At 36.2% G+C, this 27,995-nt stretch overlaps 2 protein-coding genes across 2 annotated transcripts; both read left to right on the forward strand.

The window, feature by feature from the left end:
- The first annotated feature begins 10,911 nt into the window (after nucleotides 1–10,911).
- Nucleotides 10,912–12,061, forward strand: LOC132252675 (uncharacterized). Its single transcript, XM_059733591.1, has 2 exons — nucleotides 10,912–11,840; nucleotides 11,948–12,061. Exons 1-2 carry the CDS (start codon nucleotides 11,018–11,020, stop codon nucleotides 11,974–11,976), a joined length of 852 nt encoding a protein of 283 aa, XP_059589574.1. The 5' UTR covers nucleotides 10,912–11,017; the 3' UTR covers nucleotides 11,977–12,061.
- An 11,380-nt stretch (nucleotides 12,062–23,441) lies between these two features.
- Nucleotides 23,442–25,463, forward strand: LOC100249217 (receptor-like protein EIX1). Its single transcript, XM_010664359.3, has one exon. It carries the CDS (start codon nucleotides 23,442–23,444, stop codon nucleotides 25,461–25,463), a length of 2,022 nt encoding a protein of 673 aa, XP_010662661.2.
- Nucleotides 25,464–27,995: the final 2,532 nt, after the last annotated feature.

Here is a 27,995-nt window from a genome sequence, read left to right on the forward strand (position 1 = left end):
TTGGTTGGCTTGACATCTCAAATTGTGGAATTTCAGATGTCATTCCCAATTGGTTTTGGAATTTCAGTTCCAACATTTATTGGTTAAATATTTCCAATAATCAGATCATTGAAATTGTGCTGAATTTCTCATTAGGATTTGCTCATTTCGCTCAAATGGATATGAGTTTGAGGGCTTAATACCACTACTTTTTTCGAGCTGCATGATTGGATTTGTCTAAAAATATGTTTCAGGGTCAATTTCTTTATTGTGTGCAGTTAGTTCTGGAGCTTTGACCTATCTCGACCTCTAAAATAACCTATTGTTGGAGAGCTACCTAATTCTTGAGCACGCGCAGAGTAGTTCTTAATTTGAAAGAACAAATTTTCCGGGAAAATTGATATCAGACAAACTCCTTGCATAATATAAATTTATTGGGAGAATTGCTTGTCTTTGAAGAATTATACAAATTAAGGGCTATTGATTTGGCAAAAATGGATCAACAGAGAAAATACCATCTTGGATAGGAAGACGTCTATCAAATTTGATTATTCTTAATTGAAGATATAATAGATTTAATAGAAGTATACTTTTGGATTTGTGTCAACTCAAAAGTATTCACATAGCAATAATATCTCAAGAATGATATCAGGATGTTTTAACAATTTCAGTGTCATGGATAAGAATGAGAATTTAGTCATTAGATATAATTATACAATCCCTTATTTTAAAGAGTTGTAATGCTAAGGCTCTTATAAAAAGTATTGATCTTTCAAACACTAAACTAAGAGGGGAAATTCCTAAAGAAGTAAGTAATCTTTTAGAATTGATTTCATTGAATTTATCATGAAATAATTTGATAGAATTAATCCGTCTTGCAATTGGTCAATTGAAAGTATGAGATGTTCTTGATTTGTCTCAAAATCAGCTTATTAGTAAAATTCTTGCCGGCCTTTCTCAAATACCTCACTTAAGTATCTTAGACCTATCAAATAACAATTTATCTTGTAAAATTTCATTGGGCATGCGCACTTATCTACAAGGCTTCAACTCTTCCACATAAGAGGGAAATCCACAACTTTGCGGACTACTCTTGAAAAAGTGTTCAAAAGATCAAATAGGGGAAGATTCCCTCACCATTAAAGGAGATATACAAGAAGTGACAGATGACTAATGATTTTATACTAGCATTATTCTTGGATATATAATTGGATTTTAGGGAATCTGTGGTAGTTTACTACTCAAAAAATCATGGAGAAATGCCTATTTTGGATTTTTGAAGAAAACAAAAGATTACCTACTAAGGAGTGCATGAAACTGAATGGTAACATCTATCTCCTTTCTCTTAGTGTCTATTTTATCTACACAATTTTCAAGAAGAAATCATTTTTAAAGGAGGTTAATGATTGTATTATTATTGAAGTCCCTTTTTATCAATGCTAATTAACATCCCTATGTCTCTTTATTTACATAATTTTCAAGAAAAATCATTTTAAGGGGAGGCTAATTAATGACTGAAAAAGAAAAGTACACATGTTCTATTATTACGTACTCAAGTCCCCTTTTATTAATTGCTAATTAGCATCCACGGTCTTGTGGTAAACTAAGATTTGTAAATGAAAGAAGAAAAAGAACAAGAACAAGAAAAGTTTATTTTGTAATTAGTAACATAAATGTTGAGAATAAGAAAAAAGAAAAGAACAAGAAGAAGAAACAGAAAAAGAAGAGTCAGAGGAAGAAGAAGAAGAAGAGCCTATTTTGTAATTAGTAAAAAAAATGTTGAGAATAATAAAAAAGAAGAAGAAGAAGAAGAAGAAGAAGAGTTTATTTTGTAATTAGTAATAAAAATGTTAAGAATAAGAAATATAAGAAGAGAAGAAAGATGAACAAAAATATTGGATTTTCTAGTCATTCTGTAATTAGTAACAAAAATATTGAGAAGAAGAAGAATAAGTGAAAAAGCAAACAAAAATGTTGAATTTTTAAATCATTTTGTAATTAGTACTTTTATCCCTTGGTGTGGTTGAATTCACTTTAGTTCTTTTTAAATATCATAAATGTATTTAAAGTACTGCATTAAGTAATATATGAAACAGTACCTTGTCTAAAAACCAAGAGCAATAGTTCCAAATTTCCTTCCAACTTTTTCAAACTAATGAATATGATTTTACCTTTGTGTTGTAGGACTCCAACTTGCCTTCTTCTCATTTGTCTTAGGGGCATTAGGTGTATTTAGTTCACCAAAATTTCTATGACTTCTCATTTCTCTATAATCTAGATGAAAATTGAAACATAATCATCTTCTCTTAAACTCTTATTTTTTTGGGTTATTAATGCAAAATTAGGACAATCCTCAAGCTCTTTGGCTTATTGAGTATAAAAAGAGTGTTGATATAATGAATAAAACAAAATTTTAGAAAGTGCAGTTAATTATCTCTTGTGACATTTTTTATTAAAAGGTACTAAAATATTTTGTGGTGGAATCTATTTAGTTTTACTTTTAGTGGAGTGCTATAAAAGTTAAAACCCAAAAGGGTGCCATGAATAGATCTTATAACATTAGTACAATAACCTTGTACATAATGTGGACATGTAAAGAAAATGAATATAACATGTTTGCAAATGAGCAGATGGTATTTTTCAAAAGTCTAACAAGAAATTCAAACAACTTTTAAGGGGGAAAAATGATAGGACATTCATAATAAGATACCTTGTACAACTAGTACAATTGCCTAGAACAATATTTAATACAAATGTCTCATATATAATGTGAAAATATAAGAAAAAAAAATGAGTGTAACATATTTGTAAATGTGTAAACAATGTTTTTCATTTATTTATTATGAAATTCTGTTAGCAAAAATAGGATGAGAGGATACTTACAATAAGATATCTTCAGTCATATTCAAAAGTCTTAAATCAAATGTTATATTGATAAATAAACTATTATATCAATTATCAATAATAATAACAATAATAATAATAATAATAATAATAATAATAATAAATATTTAATAAACTATTCATTATCTTTATATGTGAAAAAAAAAAATTAATGTCGGTCATCTAACATGTGTCTAGGTTATATATTATTGCATGATGTAAAGCACAATTGTCCCTTAACATAAGTCTATTTGTAAATTATCTTAGGCTTTAATTTGTACATGCTACCATTCTAAAAAAGTTCATAGGGTTTGATTTCACGTTTAATATACTGGTAAAAAATTGACAGTATTTGTTTCTTTTAATGGTAAGTGTCTAGACATGCCCGACAACCAAACTTGGGATCATAGCTAATCTTAAGTAGATTTTGAAATCTTGAGCAAAAATAATATATTTGAAGAAAAAAATCTACAAAATAGATTTTTTATCAAAATAATTCTTAAATTAGTGCATCTCAACTACATAGGCATCATGTGCCCTGAGATTTTTTATTTTTTTAGGTCACAAAACTATAACTGCTAACCACGAGTATGAATTTTTTTAATACATAAAACCATAAATGATGCCAGAGTTTTAAATTTATCTTTGAGATCGTAGTTGTCAGCTATGTTTTAAACTTAAATTTAAAGTCTTAATTGGTAATTATGGTTTAGAAAAAAATTCAAAACACTTGATTACCTACGATTTTGTGAAGTGGATACCCACTTGGATGAGAAACACTAGTTTAGAGATTATTTTGGGAGGTTCTACTTCATGGAATTTTTTTGTCAAATAAATTATTTTTACTCAAAACTCTAGATTTAGACAACCTGGCATTTCAATGTTTTTATTGATTTAAAAACAAGAAGTCAGAGCCACCAGAGGCATATGGGAAATATGTCTTTCAAGAGATATTAATATTCAATAAAGATGTCCAATATCACACCATCATCCTCTGAAAGCAATCAACGATACATCAACAACCTTACAATTAGAAAACCCATCTTTTGAAGGGCCAAGGAAAATGGCAGAGAAGGACAAACAGGTTCATCCCATGGAGGCAACCACAGTTAAAGCCAATACTGTTCAATTGCTAGCATTCCGGATTCCAAGCCTTGAAGACTTAGTCTTTGCTAAAGATTAGCTCAAGTTTGTTATGACTTCATTTGTTTTAAATTTCAAAAACAGGTGTAATAGCCTAAATAAATATGCAGGAAAGATATGAAGAATTTGTTATTTTTCTTATATAAATATCTCATCTCAAATGGAATAAAATTCATCAGCTTCTCTCTATCATATATGTAGTTTTTTTCTTCATTATACTTGCAGTTTCATGCTTGTAATTTCTACAACAAGTGGTATCAGAGCCATAGTTGGTCTTACAAAACTTGTGTTTTGAGAGAAAACCAAGAAAGTTCACTTCATAACCCATTTGAAACCACACTAGAAAATGGCAACCAACAACATCACTTTGTTAGCTCCTCAAATCTTTGCGGGAGAAAACTATCAAATTTGGTCCGCAAAGATGCAAATGTACCTGGAAGCATTTGATCTTTGGGAAGTTGTAGCTAAAGACAAACCAATAGCTCCATTTTCGGCGAATCCTACCTTAGCACAAATCAAAGCTCATACTGACAAAAAGACCAAAAAGTTTAAAGCTAAGACTTTAATCCAAAATTCAGTTGCTGACTCAATATTTCATAGAATTATGAATTGTAGGACAACCAAAGAAGCCTGGGACAAGCTTAAATTGGAGTATCAAGGAAGTGATAGAACCAAACAAATGCAAGCGTTGAATTTGAAAATGGACTTCGAGTCTCTAACCATGCAAGAAAATGAAACTATCACCAAGTAGTCTGACAAAATTACTTTGATTGTTAACAAAATCAGGTCGCTTGGTGAAGAATTTCCTGATACAAGGATCATGGAGAAGGTTCTTGTGACACTTCCTGAGAGGTTTGAGTCCAAGATTTCATCTCTTGAAGAATCTGTGACCTTTCACAAATTTCACTTGTTGAACTAATGAACTCATTCCAAGCACAAGAGCAAAGAAGAGCTTTGAGGCAAGAGAACGTCACATAAGGTCCTTTTCAAATGCAAACCCTACAATCTAATAAAGACAAAAACTAGTTCAGCAAGAAGAAAAGTAAAAGTAAAAGTAGAGAGAAGTGCAGCAAAGAAAGGCCCTAACAGAAGAAATATCCAACCTATTCACATTGCAAGAAGACTATGCATCTAGAGAAATACTATTGGTGGAGGCCAGATGCAATGTGTGGCAACTGCAAATAGCTTGGGCATGTTACCAAAGTCTACAAATATAAAAATAAAGGTCCTCAATCTCAGCAAGCATAAGTTACTGATGCAGATTCGCAGAAAGAGAAACTCTTTGTAGCATCATGTTTCTCAAGTCAAGACTCTTATAATGCTTGGCTCATTGATAGTGGATGCACACACCACATGTGTCACAATGCTACAATATTCAAGGACCTTGACAAAACCTACAACTCTACGGTGAAAGTTGGCAATGGTGGATACGTGGATGTCAAGAGAAGGGGCACGATTGCTGTCAAAACAAATTTAGGTATCAAGCTCATCTATGATGTGTTATTTATACCTGATATTAGTTAAAATCTATTGAGTGTAGGTCAAATACTTGAAAAGCAATATTCCCTGCAATTCAAAGACAACTAATGCATCATCTTTGATCCCTATGGAGAGAAATTGCTTTGTATGAAGATGAAAAGCAAGAGTTTTGCCATCAATTGGGAGACTACTGAATATGCATATGTTGGAGTTACTCAAAGTGTTTCAGACCTATGGCATAAACAGTTTGGACACTATAACCAAAGGAGCTTAGTAGAGCTAAAAAAACTTGAGCTAGTGGAAGACATGCAAACGTATTTGATGAAGCTCAAATATGTTAGATTTGTCAACAAAGCAAACAAACAAGGTTGCCATTCAAAAATAATCAAGCATGGAGAGCCATCAAAAAGCTTCAACTCATACACACCGATGTTTGTGGTCCCATGAAAACAACTTCTTTGAGTGGTAACAAATACTTCATTCTCTTTATAGATGACTATGCCAGAATGTGTTGGGTATATTTTATCAAACTAAAGAATAAAGTTTTCTCTGCTTTCAAACAATTCAAAGCCCTTGTAGAAAATCAAAGCAACTTGAGCATTAAAATCTTAAGGTCCGACAATGGTACAGAATGTACCTCCGATCAATTTGTTGAGTTTTGTAGCACTACAGGCATCAAACATCAGCTAACAACTCCATACACTCCACATCAAAATGGTGTCTCAAAGAGAAAGAATCAAAATGTAATAGAGATGGCCATGTGTCTTTTATTTGAGAAAAAAATGCCAAGTAATTTTTGGGCAGAGGCAGTTAACACCTCAGTATATTTGCTGAACAAATTGCCTATAAAATCCTTGAAGAACAAAACACCATATGAAGCATGGTATGGTGTCAAGCCCTCTATTAATCATCTTAAAATATTTGGAAGCATATATTATTATCATGTACCAGAACCTAAAAGAAGCAAACTGGACAATAGAGCTCAAAAGGGCATTCTCATTGGCTATGGGACATCAACTAAGGGCTATAGAATATTCTGTTTGCAAACCAACAAAGTTGTCTTGAGCAAGAATGTAAAAGTTGATGAAATGACAACGATTGGCAAAATAAAAAAGATGCGCAATCTGATGTTGGCTTCGATAATCATGAAGATTTTCAAACTTCTAAATTTGTAGATGATTTTCTAGTGAGAGTCACAAGAAGCTTGGAGGACATCTATCAAAGGTGCAGTTTAGTAATAATTGAACCAACAAGTTATGTAGAAGCCAAAGATTCTGAAGCATGGAGAAGAGCAATGCAAGAAGAAATGAAGATGATTAACAAGAATGAAACCTGGCAACTTGTGGAGAGACCCAAAAATCACAAGGTGATCAGAGTGAAATGGGTTTTCAAAACAAAACCCAATCCTGATGGTTTGATATGCAAGCACAAAGCTAGGCTAGTGGTGAAGGGATATGCTCAATAGTATGGTGTTGATTATCAGGAGACTTTGCTCCTATGGCAAGGTATGACACTATCAAGCTACTTTTTGTACTTGCTGCTCAAAATTCTTGGCATATTCATCAGTTAGATGTTAAATCTGCCTTCTTAAATGGATTTGTTGATGAAGAGATATATGTAGAGCAACCAGATGGGGTTGTGGCTCCAGGCAAAGAGGACTATGTGTACTTTCTAAGGAAGGCATTGTATGGCTTGAAAAAAGCCCCTAGGGCTTGGTATGAAACCATGGACAAGCATCTGACTAAACTTGGTTTTGTTAGAAATCAGAGTGAAGCAACCTTATATGTAAAAACTGATGATGTCCAGATTTTAATAGTCTCTCTTTATGTAGACGACATGCTTGTAACAGGAAATCAGCCCGGGTTAATTCAAAGCTTCAAGGATGAGATGAATAAAGTCTTTGAAATGACCAATCTTGGAGTCATGAAGTGTTTTTTGGGAATGGAAGTGATGCAGTCATGTTCAATAATTTTCATATGCCAATTGAAGTATGCTATGGATATGATGAAAAATTTTAAAATGCAAGATTGCAAGCCTGTGTCTACTCCTATGACAACTAGCGAGAAGTTAAGCAAGGATGACGACTCCGAGAAAATAGATGAAGGCTTAATTAGTAGCCTTTTATACCTAACAGCTAGTAGACCTGACATACTGTTTGTTGTTAGTGTGCTTTCCAGGTTCATGCACTCACCAAGTGAGAAACATTTTTCGGCAACTAAAAGAGTATTAAGGTACATCAAGGGAGCTATTGCTCTTGGAGTTCAATTTTCAAAATCTACAGAAAGTGGTTTGAAGCTGCTAGGTTACTCTGACAGCGATTGGAAAGGTTGTGTTGATGATTCAAGAAGTACTTCAGGGTACTTATTCTCCCTAGGCTCAGGTTTTTTCACTTGGAGCTCAAAGAAACAAGAAACCACAACCCAATCCACAGCAGAGGCAGAATACATTGTTGACGCATCTGTTGTAAATCAAGATTTATGGTTAAGAAAAATACTGAAAGACTTGGGGCAAGAGCAAGTTGAAGCAACCAACATTATGTGTGACAACATTTCTGCAGTATCAATTTCAAAAAATCCTGTGTTTCATGGTCGAACAAAGCATATTAAGATCAAGTACCATTTTATTAGAGAAGTTCAACAATCCAATGAAGTGTTACTTGTTCATTGTTCCTCTGAAAATCAACTCGCAGATATATTCACAAAGACTTTACCAATGGAAAGGTTTGAAGCTCTTAAGCAGAAGATAGGTGTTTGTCATCCGGATGCCAAGGAGGAGTGTTCAGTTGTTGGCATTCCAGATTCCAAGCCTTGAAGACTTAGTCTTTGCTAAAGATTAGCTCAAGTTTGTTATGACTTCGTTTGTTTTAAATTTCAAAACAGGTGTAACAGCCTAAATAAATATGTAGGAAAGATAGGAAGAATTTGTTATTTTTCTTGTATAAATATCTCATCTCAAATGGAATAAAATTCATCAGCTTCTCTCTATCATATCTGTAGTTTTTTTCTTCATTATACTTGCAGCTTCATACTTGTAATTTCTCCAACAAATACTGATGTAGAGTCTGTCGGGGTCCAATCTGAAGAACTTCGCCTCAAGAAGCGCAAGAAAATCTTAGCATTTGTGATTGCTTTTGCCGTGTTCATGACTGTTGTTATATTAACTTTCGCACTTACTGTGATGCATGTCAAAATTCCCAAGTTCCGGTTGGCCTCCATCGAGGTTGAGAATATCAACTTTAGCTCATCCTCCATATATCCATCATTCAGCATGAGATTTGATGTAGGGCTTGCCATCAAGAACATGAATTTTGGTAACTACAAGTATGAAGACAACACCATTACATTGGCCTATAGGGGCGCTAAGGTTGGAGAGGCCTTGGTTTCAGAAGGTAGAGCAAACACAAGATCTACCGAAGAGATTGAGTTAGCTGTGGATGTGACTTTAAGGAATGTTTCGAGTAACACAATCATGGCCAGTGATATAAATACCAGGATTTTGACGCTGACCAGCCATGGCAGACAACACGGGGAGGTGCATCTGCTGAAGGTGTTCAAGAAGAAGAAATCTCCACAAATGAAATAGCACCATTAATATTAATTTGGTGAACAAGAATATCCAAGATAGGACATGCCATTGAGTCTTTCTGAGAATCTCAACAGGGAAAGACTAAAATAAGAAAAAACTGATAGAATAAATGTGGACCGACAATATATTAAACATTGTCCAGGATTAATCTATCTTTTCACATGCAATTTATGATTTAATCTTGAGTATGGGCCACCTAATGTGTAGAGCCCAATGCCATCACGGGCTTTAGATGATGGGCCTAAGGCCCGTGAGGCCCAATAACCAATGGGTATGGTCCCTAAGGCAGGAGGGTATAAAAGGGCTTTGGCTTGTGTCTTTTGTAATAATCACATCCTTTTGAAAGAACTAAACCGCTCTCTCTCCCGCTCCCATTGCCTGAGAGAATCCAGAGAAAGGTGGTGCCCTCCATCAGCCTTAGAAGATCGATACCTCTTCATCAAAAGCGTCAAAAATGGATTCAGGTTGGTTCCTATCCAAAGACTGATTGTTGAATATATTCTGTATGTGTGTTTTGGTGTTAATGGAGAAGACATGAAATTTTATTAACAATTGGTATCAGAGCCATGGTTCCATTTTCACCAAAACCCACATTTTAGATCTTCCTTTTCTCGTTGGGAATTGATCTAAATACATTTGAGAACAAATGGGTATTGATACTTGCAATCGGGTTAGGAATTAAAAAAAAAAAAATTCTGGAGGTGCCGTTCAGGTGCGATTTTGTGGCGTTCACTGCGACACCATTCAGGCGTCATACCAACCCCATTCAGGGCGCGCTTTAAGCGCCACTTCCGGCGCCGTTTTGGTGCCGCTGAGGCACCATTTCAGGCGCTATTTGCAGTGCGCTTTGGGCGATTGGAATGCGCCATCCCAGGCGCCACAGGAGGCGCCGTTCTGGAGGTAGTGGAGACACCGTCCCAGCGGCGTTCATACGCCATTAAGACGTTGTTATGCAGTGCTCTTCAAGGCGCCTCTCCAAGCGCCGTGATGACGCCATTGCAGGCACCGTTTAAAGAGCCTCTTCAGGCGCCTATCTTGGCGCGGTTTAGGGCGCTGCTTTAGGCGTCGTTTCTGACGCCGTTAAGGCACCAACGGAGGCGCCGTTATGGCGTCATTGCACCAACGGAGGCGCCGTTATGGCGTCATTGCAGCGCCGTTTAAGCACTTCAGGCGGCGCACTTCAGGCCGCGTGCTTCAGGCGTGGCCTATGCGCGCTGCAGGGATGGCCTCTAACGCCATTCCGGGGTCATGCTCTGAGGCGCCACTTCCGGCATCGTCTCCAGCGCCATTTAGGGCGCACTGCTGTTGGAGGCCAACGCCATGAATGGCGTTTTTGTTAAAAAAAAAAAAAAAAAAAAAAAAAAAAAAAAAAAAAAAAAAAGAGGGCACCAGTGGGTCTCGAACCCACAACCACAAGGTTTTCAACCTTGTGCTTGACCAACTAGGCTATGGGACTCTTTATGTTTTTTAATATTGTACTATTATATAACTATAGTTTTGATGAATTTTTGTATTCTTTTTCTAGAATTTATTATTTCTTGTTGCGTTTATGTTTAACGCTTCAAATTGAATAGATTATCTATATATTTGTTGCCAAAGTGACTTATATTACACAATTTTATTCATTTTGAAGTATGAAACATGGTATTATTGTATAAAATAATTGGCCCAAAGGAAGATTATTTTTTATATGATAATAAATAAAGAAATCATAAATATATGACATATAATGTTTATCTTGCATTCGATATGTTAGTCCAAAGACAAACATATTGTTTTTCGGTTTTATTGTCAATATTTATGAATTAATTTTGTATAAGGATATCAATTACAAGTTAATATTTTTGTCCAAAGACTGAATATTAATGTTTGTGCTAGGTATCTTGCATGATGTATATTTATTCATGTATGTATGATGCTTATGTGACTAATTGTGAGCTTTATTATTATGAATTCAGCATCTTCTATATCTGCAAATGTTAATAACATTCCTGTGCTTAATGGCACAAACTTCAAGAAATGGAAAGAGCACGTTATAATTGTGCTCGGGTGCATGGATTTAGACTTTGCATTAAGGGAGGATCGCCCTTCAGATCTTACTAGTGCCAGCACTGCTGAGCAAAGGTCTACTATGGAAAAATGGGAGCGATCCAATCGCATGAGTCTAATGATTATGAAGCACTCAATTCCAGAAGCAATAAGGGGTGCAATACCTGAGGAAACCCAAGCCAAGACATTCTTGGACCAAATAGCAAACCGATTCGCTGCAAACGAAAAGGTTGAGACAAGCACTATTCTTAGTAAGCTTGTCTCTATGCGGTATAAAGGGAAAGAGAATATCAGGGAGTACATTATGGAAATGTCTAATCTTGTGACGAGACTCAAGGCACTAAAGTTAGAGTTGTCGGAAGACATACTCGTGCACTTGGTCTTGATCTCTCTGCCTACACAATTCAGTCCATTCAAAATCAGTTATAATACACAAAAGAAAAAATGGACTTTGAATGAGCTTATTGCTCAATGTGTGCAAGAGGAAGAGAGATTGAAGCAAGAAAAGATAGAAAGTGCTCACTTGGCTTCCACATCTCAGGGATTTGGTACCAACAAGAAAAGAAAGAGGGACAATAAAGGAAAACAAACTGCAGTTTCTGGGACATCAAAGCAAAAGGAGCAAAAGAAACAAGATAAGGAGATCACTTGTTTCTTTTGCAAGAAGGCTGGTCATATGAAGAAGACATGTACCAAATACGCTGCTTGGCGTGAAAAGAAAGGTACACTTCTCAACTTTGTTTGTTCAGAAATTAATTTAGATGTAGTGCCTACTGACACTTGGTGGATAGATACGGGTGCAACTACTCACATAAGTGTCACTATGCAGGGTTGCCTAAGGAGCCGAATGCCAACTGATGGTGAAAGATACATCTATGTGGGAAATGGCAACAAGGCTGCAGTCAAGGCTATTGGTCTTTTCAGATTATAGTTAGACTCTGGATGTACATTGGATTTGGAAGAGACTTTTGTAGTACCGTCGTTTAGACGGAATTTAATTTATGTTTCATGTTTGGACAAATTTGGATATTGTTGTTCATTTGGAAATGGAATGGTTAGTCTTTATCTAAATTCAAATATTATTGGTACAGGTAGTCTAATAGACAAACTATATAAATTGAACATAAAGGCCACTAATGGAAATGAAACCTTGCATTCAAGTAATTATGGCATTAAGCGAAAATTAATGAATGAGAATTCATCAATGTTATGACACAAGCGTTTGGGTCATATTTCAAATCAACAAATACAAAGACTTGTGTCAGATGGAATTCTCGATCCACTTGATTTCTCAGACTTTCAAGTCTGTATAGAGTGCATTAAAGGAAAACAAACAAATATGAAGAAAAAGAATGCCAATAGGTGCAGTGACGTCTTGGAATTGATACATACAGACATTTGTGGTCCATTTCCTACCCCTTCTTAGAATGGACAACAATATTTTATCACTTTCATTGATGATTACTCGCGTTATGACTATCTTTATTTGATTCATGAAAAGTCTCAGTCATTAGATGTTTTCAAGAATTTCAAAGCTGAAGTTGAGAACCAACTAAGCAAGAAAATAAAAGCCGTCAGATCTGACCGTGGAAGTGAATATTATGGTAGATATGACGGATCCGGAGAACAACGTCCAGGGCCATTCGCCAAATATTTGATGGAGTGTGGTATCGTTCCTCAATACACCATGCCAGGGACTCCGAGCCAAAATGGTGTAGCAGAGAGGCGAAACCGTACTCTTAAGGATATGGTAAGAAGTATGATTAGTCATTCCACCTTACCAGAATCACTTTGGGGCGAAGCCATAAAAACTGCAGTTTATATTTTGAATAGAGTACCAAGCAAAGCAGTAGCCAAAACCCCATATGAGTTATGGACTAGCAAGAAACCTAGTATTAGGCACTTGCATGTCTGGGGTTGTCCAGCTGAAGCTAGGCCTTACAAGCCAAATGAAAAGAAATTGGACTCCAGAACAGTGAGCTGCTACTTTGTAGGGTATTCTGAAAGGTCAAGAGGTTTCAAATTTTATGATCCCTCAACTAGATCCTTCTTTGAAACGGGCAATGCTAAGTTCATTGAGGATGTTGAGTTAAGTGGGAGAGAGCCATTAAGAAAGGTGGTCTTTGAAGAGGAATTTGTTAATATTCCTATTATTACGACTGGACATGGTCATATTATGTTTAATGACACTATTCAGAATGTACAGTCGATAACAGGGATTCAAGACACACCTGAGATTCCTCCTGCTCAAGTTATGGAACCGATTCAAGTTCATCAAGAGGTAACTCAACAACCTCAAGTACAAGTGCCACTAAGGAGATCCACTAGAGAAAGGAGAAGTACAATTTCAGATGATTATGTTGTATATCTCCAAGAACATGAGTTTGACATGGGTCTGGAAGACGATCCAATTTCAGTAAGTCAAGTCAAACAAAGTTCTAATTCTGAAAAGTGGATAGAAGCCATGAAGGATGAGATGAAATCAATGAAAGACAATGGTGTTTGGGACCTAGTAGAGTTGCCTAAAGGTGTAAAACCGATTGGTTGTAAATGGATTTTTAAAACCAAGCGGGATTCAAAAGGCAATATTGTTAGGTATAAGGCACGCCTAGTTGCAAAAGGTTTCACTCAAAAGGAAGGCATTGATTATAAGGAGACATTTTCACCAGTTTCATCAAAGGACTCCTTTAGAATCATCATGGCACTTGTAGCTCATTATGATTTAGAGCTACATCAAATGGACGTTAAAACTGCGTTTCTTAATGGCAACATTGATGAGACAATATACATGGTGCAACCGGAGAACTTTGAGTCTAATGATTCAAAGCAACTTGTATGCAGATTAAAAAGGTCCATATATGGTTTAAAGCAAGCATCCCGACAATGGTACCGAAAGTTTGATCAAGTGATTACTTCATTTGGTTTTAAAGAGAACACTGTTGATCAATGCATATACCTTGAGTTCAGTGGGAGCAAATTCATTATCTTGGTGTTATATGTTGATGATATTCTACTTGCAAGCAGTGATGTGGGACTTTTGCATGAAACCAAGCGATTTCTGTCTAGTAAATTTGACATGAAGGATCTTGGTAATGCATCTTTTGTGCTTGGTATACAGATCCATAGGGATCGTTCAAGAGGTATACTTGGGTTATCACAAAAGGCCTACATCGATAAGGTGTTGAGTAGATTTGGCATGAGCAATTGTGCACCAGGAGACACGCCTGTAGCAAAAGGCGATAAGTTTAGTTTGCACCAATGTCCGAAAAATGAACTTGAGAAGAAAGATATGGAGAGATTTCCCTATGCCTCGGCAGTAGGAAGTCTCATGTATGCACAAGTTTGTACGCGTCCGGATATTGCGTACATTGTTGGAATGTTAGGCAGATATTTAAGTAACCCAGGTATGGATCATTGGAAAAAGGCAAAACGGGTTATGCGGTATTTACAAAGAACTAAAGATTACATGCTCACATACCGTAGATCAAGTCACTTAGAGATCGTGGGATATTCGGATTCCGATTTCGCGGGATGTCTTGATAGTAGGAGATCCACTTCAGGCTACATTTTCATGTTAGCTGGAGGAGCAGTTTCATGGAAAAGTGTTAAACAAACACTTGTTGCTTCTTCCACCATGGAGGCAGAATTCATAGCCTGTTACGAAGCATCAAACCATGGGATATGGCTGCGGAATTTTGTCACTCAGTTACGAATAGTTGATGGGATTGAGAAACCATTGAGAATCAACTGTGATAATAAGGCCGCAGAATTATATTCTAAGAACAACCGAAGTTCGTCAAAGTCCAAACACATTGACATCAAGTTCTTGGTTGTGAAAGAGAGAGTTCAGAGTCTTCAAGTATCGATTGAACACATAAGTACAAACTCCATGATTGCTGATCCACTCACTAAGGGTTTGCCACCCAAAGTATATCATGAGCACGTCACACATATGGGTGTTGTACACATTGATGATGTGTCAGAATAGTGGGAGTTTGTATTTAGATTTTGTGTTTATTTTCTTGATGTGATATTATGTTGTGTTATCTGTACAGACCTTGATTTTAAAGACTATTGTATTTGAACACTCTGAATTGAAATGATGACTTTCAGAAGCAGTTTAGCATCAAGTGTTGAAAGTGTTATTTGACTATCTTTTAGTCATAAAATAGGACCAATTGGAAATAGACATATTAAAGATCATATTCTATGTAATTTCCATGCTACACATCCATACTTGATCCATTTTGCTAATTTTGTTAATGTTGTGATTGATGATAGGTCAAGTTATAATTATGATTAACGAAGGCCTCTTTAATCCTATGTTAGCATAATTAGTAGACCGGATTGTTTAAGGATATTTTGAATAAGATAGCAAAGATGAGCTCAATAAAGTATTATCATGAACATTGTTTGTAATATATATGTGGTCCAAGTGGGAGATTGATAGAATAAATGTGGACCGACAATATATTAAACATTGTCCAGGATTAATCTATCTTTTCACATGCAATTTATGATTTAATCTTGAGTATGGGCCACCTAATGTGTAGAGCCCAATGCCATCACGGGCTTTAGATGATGGGCCTAAGGCCCGTGAGGCCCAATAACCAATGGGTATGGTCCCTAAGGCAGGAGGGTATAAAAGGGCTTTGGCTTGTGTCTTTTGTAATAATCACATCCTTTTGAAAGAACTGAACCGCTCTCTCTCCCGCTCCCATTGCCTGAGAGAATCCATAGAAAGGTGGTGCCCTCCATCAGCCTTAGAAGATCGATACCTCTTCATCAAAAGCGTCAAAAATGGATTCAGGTTGGTTCCTATCCAAAGACTGATTGTTGAATATATTCTGTATGTGTGTTTTGGTGTTAATGGAGAAGACATGAAATTTTATTAACAAAAGCTTGATCTAAGACCAATAAAAAGATTCATATTTTGGTCTTCAAAGTCTATATGTTCTTGCACGACATCGTATTTGGGTGTTTACTTATGAAATTGTGTCCTCGGTGATGTTTCCATCACGTGTAATTAATTCCAGATATAGTTTTTTTTTTTTTTTTTTGTTTATATATTTTCTGGAAATTGGATTTCAGATATCACCAAGTCTCCTAGCTAGTAAATCCGTTGGTAACTATCAGTCCTATTGCCTCACTATATCTGTTCACACAACACCAGAAACTTGACACCATATAAATGGACTTATTATTTTGAGTTTTCTTAGATTTTCAAAGACTGTGAGTAGAAATGTCTTTACTAGTCCCCATAAGTCTTGTCTTTTTATCTATGTATTCATTTTAGAAGTTTCAACGGGTTAGTTGCAGACACGGGTTTTAAACAAACCTAAAACAAGACATTGATTGAGAAGCTTTTGACAATTTGGACACCATGAAACATATAAAGCTGCATGGTCTTACAACATGGTGAATAATTTAAAGATGGGAGAGTTTTTAATTTGAAAATAATTATACAGTAGAATGATTAAAAATAAAGTATTATATAAAAATTATTTTTAAAACATATTTTAAAAAATTAAAAATAAATTAAAAACATTTCAAATTTTCAAACAGATTTTTGTTTTACAAAACATCAAAAAATGATTTACAAAAACTGTTACCAAATAGGACCTATTTAATTTTCTTTTCCTTATTGAGTAGGGTACTATAAAAGCGAGAACCCAAAAAACCCAAGATTCTAAAATAAAATCTTTTCTCTATCCATATTTCAATTACACATCCCATTGTTCTATCAAAGATCTAATCAATTACAAAAATGTCCATTCTAAGTCTAGAAAAAATTTTGTTTTATCTTTTGGGCAAACCCTCTTTCTTTTTCTTAAAAAATAGAGCTCGAATGCTCACTTCCAGTCAAACTTTTGAGGTTGCTTCACTTGTTTGAGCAATGAACACAAAAAAGTATTGTTCAAGTTGGTTATCTTTCTTTTTTTACTGCAGACTTCAGACTATTAGAGAATATTGTTCATAGGCTGGCTTCAAGTTTCATAATTATTTTCTCAGTAACCTAAAAACTTTTCAAATAACAAAATTTATAGGACGGCATTAAATTAAGTTCTTGCGACCTCACCGTTCTTCTTTTTTGTTTTATTGTTATTATTTTAAATTTTCTCTCTCTTTTCTAGCATGGGAAATTTCTCTGAGGACATCATATTCTATAGGCCAGTGCTTAATATATTGAGAACTCAAAACCAGAAGTACTTGCAAATTCTCAATTATTTGTTAGTGTTTTTTCTTCATGTTGGAGATGATTGGAGGGTCCTTTCAAATACCTTTGGGGTTCACTTTGCTTTTACTGTGTATTAAACTTGGCCTCAGATCCGGTATTGGCGAGGGCAATGCCCAAGTTGGGTGTATAGGGAGGGAGACACAAGCTCTCCTTAATTTTAAACAAGGCATTATGGATGATTTTGGATTTCTTTCTTCATGGGGGAATGAAGAGGACAAAACAGATTGTTGCAAATGGAAAGGGGTCCGGTGTAGCAATCTAACAGGTCATGTAGTTATGCTTGATCTTGGTGCGTATGGATACATGAGAGCCCATATTTTTGTGAAATTCCAGCTAATATTCTTTCTCAAGTAGATCATTTGAGTGTCCCAGACCTTGTTATGTGAAAGCAAGTGAGCAATGAACATGAAAGTAATTGTACAAAAATATAAGATTTAACATAATTCGATGTTATGTTACAATCATAAAATTTGATCTCAATTCTAAGTCTCAAATTACAAAAAAAAAAAAAATGGCTTACCAGTTCAAATTAAAATCTCATTCTATATTCTTTCTAATTTCCTAAGAATAGGGATAAACTTGTTTCTATATATATATATATATATATATATATATATATATATATATATATATATATAAAATAACTATAGGACATTTCTTTTACAATAATAGTAAAAAAATAAAAATATTATTAAAAAATAAAAATAAAAACTTAAAAATAGATAATAAAAAAAATTCAAAATATTTTTCAAAGTCCTGTTAAAATAATAATTTATTTGTTAAGGTTTCATTTGACAATCAACCATAGAGCTTTAATTCTTCCACGCATGAGTCTCGACTTTGTGGTCCAATTCTTAAAAAGAAAAATTGAAAGAAAAGAAAAATATAATGTTCATCCAATGAAATAAAAAAATAAATAAAAAACTCCTATGATAAAGTTTGAGAATTTCTCAATAATGTATTACTGCTCTGTTTGAAAAATATTGCACAATCACAAGAGATTGTATGAGAAAAAATAAATACACGTTAACAAGGGCTATTCTAAGTAAGTTTCCTAAGGCTATCGGTTACAAGGAAAATAAGGGCTATTACATCCTTGAATGAAGGCTAAAAATCTGTAGTCATTTTTGTCGCTTGATTTGAGGGATTTTCTTGATTTGAGGATGCTTCCATTATACGCCCCCGCAAGATGGAGTTGCCATCGGCTAAGCCAATCTTGTCCCTTAAAATTTCTGTCCTTTGACGTGAGAGGCCTTTTGTGAGAAGATCAGCCAACTAGTCCTGGGTGTTAACATGATGAACATTTAGAACGCCACTTTGAACCATATCTCGGACAAAATGAAGGTCAATTTGAATGTGTTTCATTCGAGAGTGCTGGACTGGATTAAAAATGAGGTGAGTTGCACCCAAATTATCACAGAGCAGCTTGGGTTGTCTAGATAAAGGCAGACCTAGTTCCTTGAATAATGAGAGAAGCCATGATGTCTCGGAGGCTGCATTGGCAAGGGCTCTATATTCTGCTTTAGTGGATGAACGTGCCACTGTCCTTTGCTTCTTTGAACTCCAGGAGATAGGATTGACACCAAGAAATGAGATATATGCGGAGGTGGAGGTCCTATCATCATAGTTGCCCGCCCAATCTGCATCAAAATATGTAATGAGTTCAAAGCTGGATTTTTATTTTTTATTTTTTATGTGAAGTCCATGAAATATAGTGTGCTTTAAATAGCGAAGAAGTCGCTTTGCAGCTGTCCAATGTGTCACCGTAGGCTTATGCATAAACTGAGAAAGTTTATTTACAAAGAATGAGATATCCGGTCTAGTGAGGGACAGGTATTGAAGAGCACCAATGACACTTCAAAACTCTATACTGTTGGTAGATGAAGTACCATCAACCAATTTGAGGGACGTGGTGGTGGACAATGGGGTTAAGACATCTTTAGCACCAATCATATTGGTTTTGGACAATAAGTCTCGAATATATTTATATTGAGATAAAAAAAAAAAAAAAACCCAGATTTCGTAGAAATAACCTCCATTCCCAAGAAAAAGTTGAGTTGTCTCATGTCCTTTAAGGAAAATCGATTACCAAGTTGTGCAACAATCTCAGACACAAAGCACAAGTTATTGTCAGTGATAACCAAATCATCCACATATACTAATAAATAGCATATGATAAAGTTCTGACAATAGATAAAAAAAGATGAGTCAACTTTGGAATTTTGAAAACCAAGACCCATAATTGCCAGTTTAAGAGCTGAATACCAAGCTCTTAGGGCCTGTTTAAGGCCATAGATAGCCTTACATAACCTGCACACATGATTTGACTTGTTAACATCTTTGAATCCTAGTGGTTGTGTCATATACATAGTCTCAGTCAAGTCACCATGCAAAAAAGCTTTGTTAACATCTAACTGTCTTAATGACCACCCTGTATTACAGCCATTGTCAAGACAGTCCTAATGGTTGTAGGTTTTACAACTGGGCTGAAGGTTTCTTTGTAATCTAACCCTTCTCGTTGATTAAATCCTTTAGCGACAAGCCTCGCTTTGAAGCGGTCAACTGAACCATCCAAGTTTCGTTTCACACAAATACCCATTTGCACCCAACAGGATTACAATTTTTAGGCGGGGAAACAAGATCCCAAGAGCCATGACGCATGAGAGTAGTAGGTTCATTTGACATAGCATGTCTCTAGTGAGGTTCACGAAGTGCTTGGCCCACGCATGTTGGTTCAATGGTTGGTGGGAGTGGGTGTTTGGTCACGGAGTTGAACTATTTGGGTTTATGAATGTTATTCATTGACCGAGTGGTCATGGTGTGGATGCGGTGAAAATGAGGCAATGAAGGGTCACTGTGATGGTCATCATGGACAACCATGGGTTCTAAGAGTGGATTGGTGTGTGAATTTGAGTTAGAGTGCAAGTGTTCATGTGATTGAGAGGAATTAGGGCATGAATTTAAGGATTGCATATCTCAAAAAGGAGAAGAAGAGAAGTCGAGGCAGTTACCTGGAGATGAGGCGAAAATGGCATTACCTCTCATTGGAACTGGCGGTGGTTGCGGCAAAAGTGTGAGCGGCACAGGCAAAATGGACATGGCTAGTACCTGTGTTTCGACTTAACGGAGGAGAGGATGGGTTTGACTTTCGTCAAACAGAACGTGCCTAGATAAATATAGTTTATGGGCTTATGGATCAAGACATTTATACGCATTCTGGGTTGGGGAATAGCCCATAAACAAACATGGTGTTGCCTTGGGTTGCAACTTATGTGTGTTATAGGGCTTAGTGAGAGGAAAACATAGACACCCGAATTTTTTTAGTTTAAGATAGTTGGGGGGTTGATGAAATAATGCTTCAAAAGGGGATTTGTTATGAAGAAGAGGGGTTGGTTGTCTGTTGATGAGGTAAGTAGCCGTTGAAAAGGCATGAGGCCAATATGAGAGAGGTAAAGAAGCATCATGTAAAAGGGTAAGACCCGTTTCTACCAAATGACGATGACGACGCTCGAATACACCATTTTGTTGTGGTGTGTGAGGAGCTGTGGTGTAATGACTTATGCCATGTATAAAAAAATATTTTTTTTAAGGCAACCAATTCACCACCATTATCTGAGTAGATACTTTTGATTTTTGATTGAAATCGATTTTCAACGAGATGTTTAAATTGAGGAAATATCATGCTTACTTGAGATTTGGTTTCCATTGGATAAAACCAAATATACTTTGTAAAATGATCAACCAAAATCAAATAATACTGTGATCCATCAATACCAATTGTATTTGAGGGACTCCAAACATCAGTATAAATTAAATCAAGAGGTGCATGGCTTTGAAGGCTATTGGTCCGAAATGGTTGTTTGTGCGCTTTACTAATAGAACAAGAGGTACAAAGATGAGAACTATGTTCTTCTTGTATTATTGGAAGAGAAAAATTCTTAACAAGGTGATGAACTATTTTTTGAGAGGGATATCCAAGATGCTTGTGCCACCCATTGATTGAGGTACGTTCATGCACATTGGCAACCATTTTTGGAGAAGCTTGCACCAGCAATTCCGGGAGAGTGTAAATGTCATTTTCACACGCACCTTTGAGTAGAACCGTCCTCGTGATCTTGTCCTTCACAAGGAAAAACAAGGGATGAAATTCAACAAAAACATTGTTTTGTGAGGTGAAGTGATGGACATAAATGAGACTTTTGTGAATATTAGGAACACAAAGAGTATCATTTAAATGAAAGTACGTGTGGGTGATTTGAGAACCAATGAGCCAACATGCGAGACATGCAAACCTGAACCGTCACCTATGACAACTTCATCAATGTCGTCATACTTAGAATGAATAGATAAATTGGCTAAATCACCAGTAATGTTGTGTGAAGCTCTAGAATCAATAAGCCATTTTGGGTTTGTTGCAGGTGAAGTGGCAACATAATTGGCAGTGGACTCAGCAAAGCGCAGACGTGGACAATGTTTTGCAATGTGGCCCAGTTCATCACAGATTTGGCACTTTGGAGTGTATTTGCACTACCCATTAGATTTCTTGGAATTATTTAGGCCTTCAGATGGGCGATAAGAGCCCTTATTGGAATCTTGGCGTGAGGAACCCTCATTTCGGCCATACCCATTTTTGAAGTTACCTTTAGAGTGTTGGCCACCGAATGAAGAAGCAGGACGCCAATTAGAGTAGTTGGCCGATGCAACCAGTTGTTGTGTGGTGGTTTCAAGGCGTCAAAGGTAGGCATCATGGCCTATGAGCAGATCATGCAATTCTTCAAATGTGAGTGGCTTTTCCTTTGCTCGTATAGGTGCCGCGATTTCTTGAAAATCACTACCCAGTCCATTGAGAATGTATAAGGTGAGATCATCATCTACAATGGGATGATCAATAAGGGAGATTTCGTCAACAAGAGCCTTGACAGTGTGCAGGTATTCTTGAACTGTCTGATTCCCTTTCTTAATCATTGTGAGTTCCTCCTTCAATTGCATGGCCCGAGTACGAGATTTGCTCGCATACATGGTATGCAATTTTTGCCATGCCTGTTGTGATGTTTGTGCAGCGGAAATGAATGGGTGATTGTGGAGGTGGTGGATGCCAAAATGGCACTGAGGATAAGTTTATCTTGTCTTATCCAATGGGTTTTCTGTGGATTGGTAGTGGAGGAATCACTCGGAGGAGGAGGAAGAGGATTGTCACCTATGACATAATCAAGTAGATTGTAGGCAATTAAGAGGGCTTCAAACTGGGCACACCATTGAGGGAAGGTTGATGGTGTGAGTTTTTCATTTATTTGAGCAGAGATGTTGAGAGCAATGAGAGGAATATTGGTTAGGGATGGTGGAGTGGAAATCGGGTTGTTACATCCTTGAATGAAGGCTAAAAATCTACAGTCATTTTTGTTGCTTGATTTGAGGGATTTTCTTGATTTGAGGATGCTTTCGTTATATCCTAGGCCACTCATGGTGAAGAATCTAAGCTACTCATAGAGTCTCGACTTTGTGGTCCAACTCTTTGGGAAAAAAAATGGAAAAAAAATATATATATAATGTTCATCGAATGAAAAAAAAAAGACTAGGTCACTCATGGTGAAGACTTCTAGATCACTCGTAGTGAAGACAAGATTTAAAAAAAGAATAAAAGAAAAAGCAATTGACTGAAGATTCCTAGGCCGCTCAGTGAAGACAAGAGTAAAAAAAAAAGAGCAATTGACTGACTCATGGTTTTATATATATTAGCATTGCTATTGAATTGAAGGCATATGGAACTTTACTCCTCAATTGCCCATGGAAGTATGCATATTTTAATGCCCACCTGCCAGTCAAACTTATGAGTGCTTCACTTGTTTGAACAAAAAAATGTGAAGTATCGTTCAAGTTGGTTATCTTTCATTTTTCTTTAATTTCTTGCGACCTCGCTGTTCTTTTTTGTTTTATTGTTGTTATTTTAAATTTTATCTCTTTTCTGGGAATTTCTCCGAGGACATCATATTATTTAGGTCAGTGCTTGCTGTATTGAGAACTCAAAACCAGAAGTACTTGCAAATTCTCAGTTATTTGTGAGTGTTTTTCTTTCTTCATGTTGGAGATGGTTGGAGGGTCCTTTCAACCACTTCTAGGGTTCACTTTGCTCTTGCTGTGTGTTAAACCTGGCCTCGGATCCAGTATTGGCGAGGGTGATGCTGAAGTTGGGTGTATAGGGAGGGAGAGACAAGCTCTCCTGAAGTTTAAACAAGGCATTGTCGATGATTTTGGGATTCTTTCTTCATGGGGGAATGAAGAGGACAAAACAGACTGTTGCAGATGGGAAGGAGTCCAGTGTAGCAATCTAACAGGTCATGTAGTTATGCTTGATCTTGGCGCGTATGGATACAATGAGAGCCGGTATTTAAGAGGTAAGATTAGTCATTCGTTGCTTGGATTGCAACACTTGCGTCATTTGGACCTCAGCGGCAACAATTTTGAAGGGGAGTCTATGCCTGAATTCATTGGTTCCTTCACCAAAATGAGATATCTCAATCTTTCTTCCACCCACTTTTTTGGAACTCTTCCCTGTCAACTTGGAAATCTTTCAAACTTGAATTCTCTTGATCTCAGCGGTAATTCCCATATGAGTTCTGAAAATCTTGACTGGCTTTCACACCTTTCTTCTTTAACACACCTTAACCTGAATGGCGCTAACCTCAGTAAAGTCATCCAATGGCCAGAAGCAATTACCAAACTTCCTTCTCTCATTGAACTACACCTAAAATCTTGTGATCTTCCTTCCCTCGCCACTCCATCTCTTTCCCTTGTTAATTCTTCTGCATCCCTTGTTCTCCTTGATCTCTCTTTTAATCAGCTCCATACTGCTTCCATATACCCCTGGTTGTTCAACTTCAGTAACAGCCTTGTTCATCTTGACCTCTCTTATAATCTTCTACGCGGTTCTCTTCTGGGTGCTTTTGGGAACATGGTCTCTCTTGCATATCTCGATCTCTCCAAGAATCGACTGGGAGGTAGGATTCCAACACATTTCAGTGGCAGCCTCGTTCATCTTGAGCTCTCTAATAATTTTATACGAGGTTCAATTCCGGGCACTTTTGGGAACATGACCTCTCTGGCATCTCTTGGTCTCTCTAGGAATCGTCTTAAAGGTAAGATTCCAAAATCTTTGAGTAGTAGCCTTGTTTATCTTGACCTTTCTGGTAATCAGATACAAGGTTCAATTCCGGACACTTTTGGGAACATGACCTCTCTTAGAACTCTTTGCCTCTGTTCGAATCAACTTGAAGGTGAGATTCCAAAATCCTTCAACAATTTATGTAAGTTACAAACACTCGAGTTGTGTCGAAACAATCTTGATGGAGTGCTTGCAAAAAACTTGTTGCCTTGTGCAAATGACACATTGGAGATTTTGGATTTATCTCGTAACCGATTTATTGGATCATTCCCTGATTTTATTGGATTTTCATCGTTGACAAGGTTGGAACTTGGATACAATCAATTAAATGGGAATTTACCTGAAAGTATAGCACAGCTATCTCAGCTTCAAGTTTTGAATATGCCTTGGAATTCATTGCAAGGCACTGTTTCTGAAGCCCACCTCTTTAATCTCTCCAAATTGCAACATTTTGACTTAGCTTTCAACTCCCTGTTGACTTTGAATTTCAGCTCAGACTGGGTTCCCCAATTTCAACTCACTGAAATACTATTAGCCTCTTGCAAACTGGGACCACGTTTCCCAGGTTGGCTTCGATCTCAGAAAGGTGTTGGTTGGCTTGATATCTCAGGTTCTGGAATTTCGGATGTCATACCCAATTGGTTTTGGAATTTCAGCTCCCACTTGTATCGATTAAATATTTCCAACAATGAGATCACTGGAATTGTGCCGAATTTGTCATTAAGATTTGCTCATTTTGCTCAAATGGATTTGAGTTCGAACCGTTTTGAGGGCTCAATACCACTGTTTCTTTTTCGAGCTGGATGGTTGGACTTGTCCAAAACATGTTTTCAGGGTCAATTTCTTTATTGTGTGCAGTTGGTTGTGGAGCTGTGGCCTATCTCGACCTCTCAAATAACCTATTGTCAGGAGAGCTACCCGACTGTTGGGCACGATGGAAAGGAATAGTAGTTCTTAATTTAGAAGGTAACAATTTTTCTGGGAAAATTCCAAATTCAATCGGCTCCTTACAAGCAATTCAAACATTGCATTTGCGCAATAACAATTTAATAGGAGAATTGCCTTTGTCTTTGAAGAATTGCACAAATTTAAGGGTTATTGATTTGGGAAAAAACAGCCTGTCAGGAGAAATACCCTCTTGGATAGGAAGAAGTCTATCAAATTTGATTATTCTTAATTTAAGATCCAATAGATTTACTGGAAGTATATCTTTGGATTTGTGTCAACTCAAAAGAATTCAAATATTAGACCTTTCTATCAATAATATCTCAGGAATGATACCAAGATGCTTCAACAATTTCACTGCTATGGATCAGAAGGAGAATTTAGTCATTGGATACAACTATACAATCCCTTATTTCAAAGAGTTGTCACGTCGAAGCTCTTATATTGATGAGCAGTTGCTTCAATGGAAAGGAAGAGAACTTGAGTACAAGAGAACTCTTGGACTTGTAAAGAGTATCGATCTTTCAAGTAACAAACTAGGAGGGGAGATTCCTAGGGAGGTAACCGATCTTTTAGAATTGGTTTCATTGAATTTATCACGAAATAATTTGATAGGATTAATCCCTCCTACAATTGGTCAATTGAAAGCATTGGATGTTCTTGACTTGTCTCGAAATCAGCTTTTAGGTAAAATTCCTGATGGTCTTTCTGAAATAACTCGCCTAAGTGTCTTAGATCTATCAAACAACAACCTATTTGATAGAATTCCATTGGGCACTCAACTACAGAGTTTTAATTCTTCCACATATGAGGGAAATCCTCAACTTTGTGGTCTACCCCTTCTGAAAAAGTGTCCTGGAGATGAAATAAGGAAAGATTCCCCCACCATTGAAGGGTACATTCGAGAAGCGGCAAATGACTTATGGTTGTGTATTAGCATTGTACTTGGATTCATAATAGGATTTTGGGGAGTCTGTGGCACTTTAATACTCAAAACCTCATGGAGAATTGCGTATTTTGAATTTGTGACGAAAGCAAAAGATTACCTACTAAGGATTGCACGAAACTAAATGGTAACATCCGTCTCCTTTCTTTCTTTGTCTCTTTATTTATCTACATGATTTCTAAAAAAAATCATATGTAGGGAAGGCTAATCACTAAAAAGGAAAGTACGTTCCATTATTACTCAAGCCCCCTTTTATTAACTACTGAAAACCAAGAGCAATAGCTCAAAATTTCCTTCCAACTATTTCAAATCGATGAATATAATTTTTCCTTTATGTTGCAGGACTCCAGCTTGCCTTCCTCTTATCCGTCTTAGGAGCACTAGGTGTATTTAATGATCATTGTGGCTGTAAGTTTCTTTGGTTATGTTTTACTATGTAATTGTTTGTTTGGTTTGCGCTATTATTCATTTGGTACTTTAGTTTCCTTTTGGAATTTCTCGGCTTTGCTGTGCTTTTATTGTATAATAAACCCTCCCTTGGATGCAGTGGTTGGGTAGTTCTCTTTTAGTTGTTTCCTTGTAGAACTTCTCGGCTTGGTTGTGCTTTTATTGTATAATAAACCCTGCCTTGGATGCAGTGGTTTGGTAGTTCTCTTTTAGTTGTTTCCTTGTAGAACTTCTCGGCTTGGTTGTGCTTTTATTGTATACTAAACCCTGCCTTGGAAGCAGTGTTTTGGTAATTCTCTTTTAGTGTCCTTGTGCTGTATATCTTCCATCAAGTTATTGACCATACTAATTTTTCTACTACTCTTTAATCAACTAAATACTTCAAAAGCTCAAGACAGAATCCACTTTAATAATATCTTCTTCTTTTTTTCTGTTATTTTTCTATGACTTCTCCTTTCTCCATAATTGAGAAGAAAATTAAAATATAGTCATCTTCTCTTACACTCTCATCTTTTGGTTTATTAATGCAAAATTGGGGCAATCCTCAAACTTTTTGGCTTATTAAATACAAAAAAAAAAAAAAAAAATGTCCAATAATACTAAATTTAAAAAAGTGCAGTTAATTTCTCCTGTGACATTTTCTCTTGGTTACAAGTACCGAAAATTTTATTACTGGAATCTATGTAATTTTACTTTTCCTTATTGAGTGGGGTGCTATAAAAGCTAAAACCCAAAAGACCTAAGATTTTAAAATAAAATCTCATATCTGCTAATAATTTAATTACATATCCCATTGTTCTGTAAAAGATCTAATCAAGTACAAAAATATCCATCACTGAGAAGTAAATTCAGGCTTCTAACAAGGTAGTAGCTTGCATCCTAATTAATAAATTGTCATTCATGAAGATTTGGCACCAAAGGAGTGTGTTAACACATTGTGGAAATAAGGAATATAAGAGTGCAACTCAAACCATTAGAGATTAAGATATTTGAGTCCTTTTATATTCACTTCATCCTCAATTCACTCCAATTTTAAATATGAACCATTAAAAATTTCTTATAACAACAAATAAGAAAAAAAGTGTATCCATGGACTACTAGCTAGTTATGTGTGTGCAAGAGGAAGGGAGGTTGGATTAAGA

This window comes from Vitis vinifera, chromosome 16 (genome assembly GCF_030704535.1).
Source record: "Vitis vinifera cultivar Pinot Noir 40024 chromosome 16, ASM3070453v1".
Taxonomy (NCBI): Eukaryota; Viridiplantae; Streptophyta; class Magnoliopsida; order Vitales; family Vitaceae; genus Vitis; species Vitis vinifera.

Bases quoted from the DNA above. Each gene is read 5' to 3' on its own strand.
- LOC132252675 (XM_059733591.1), top strand. From the start codon at position 11,018: ATGAATTCAGCATCTTCTATATCTGCAAATGTTAATAACATTCCTGTG. The intron at 11,841-11,947 runs GTACACTTCTCA...GTCACTATGCAG, and splicing joins TGCTTGGCGTGAAAAGAAAG to GGTTGCCTAAGGAGCCGAAT.
- LOC100249217 (XM_010664359.3), top strand. From the start codon at position 23,442: ATGGTTGGAGGGTCCTTTCAACCACTTCTAGGGTTCACTTTGCTCTTG.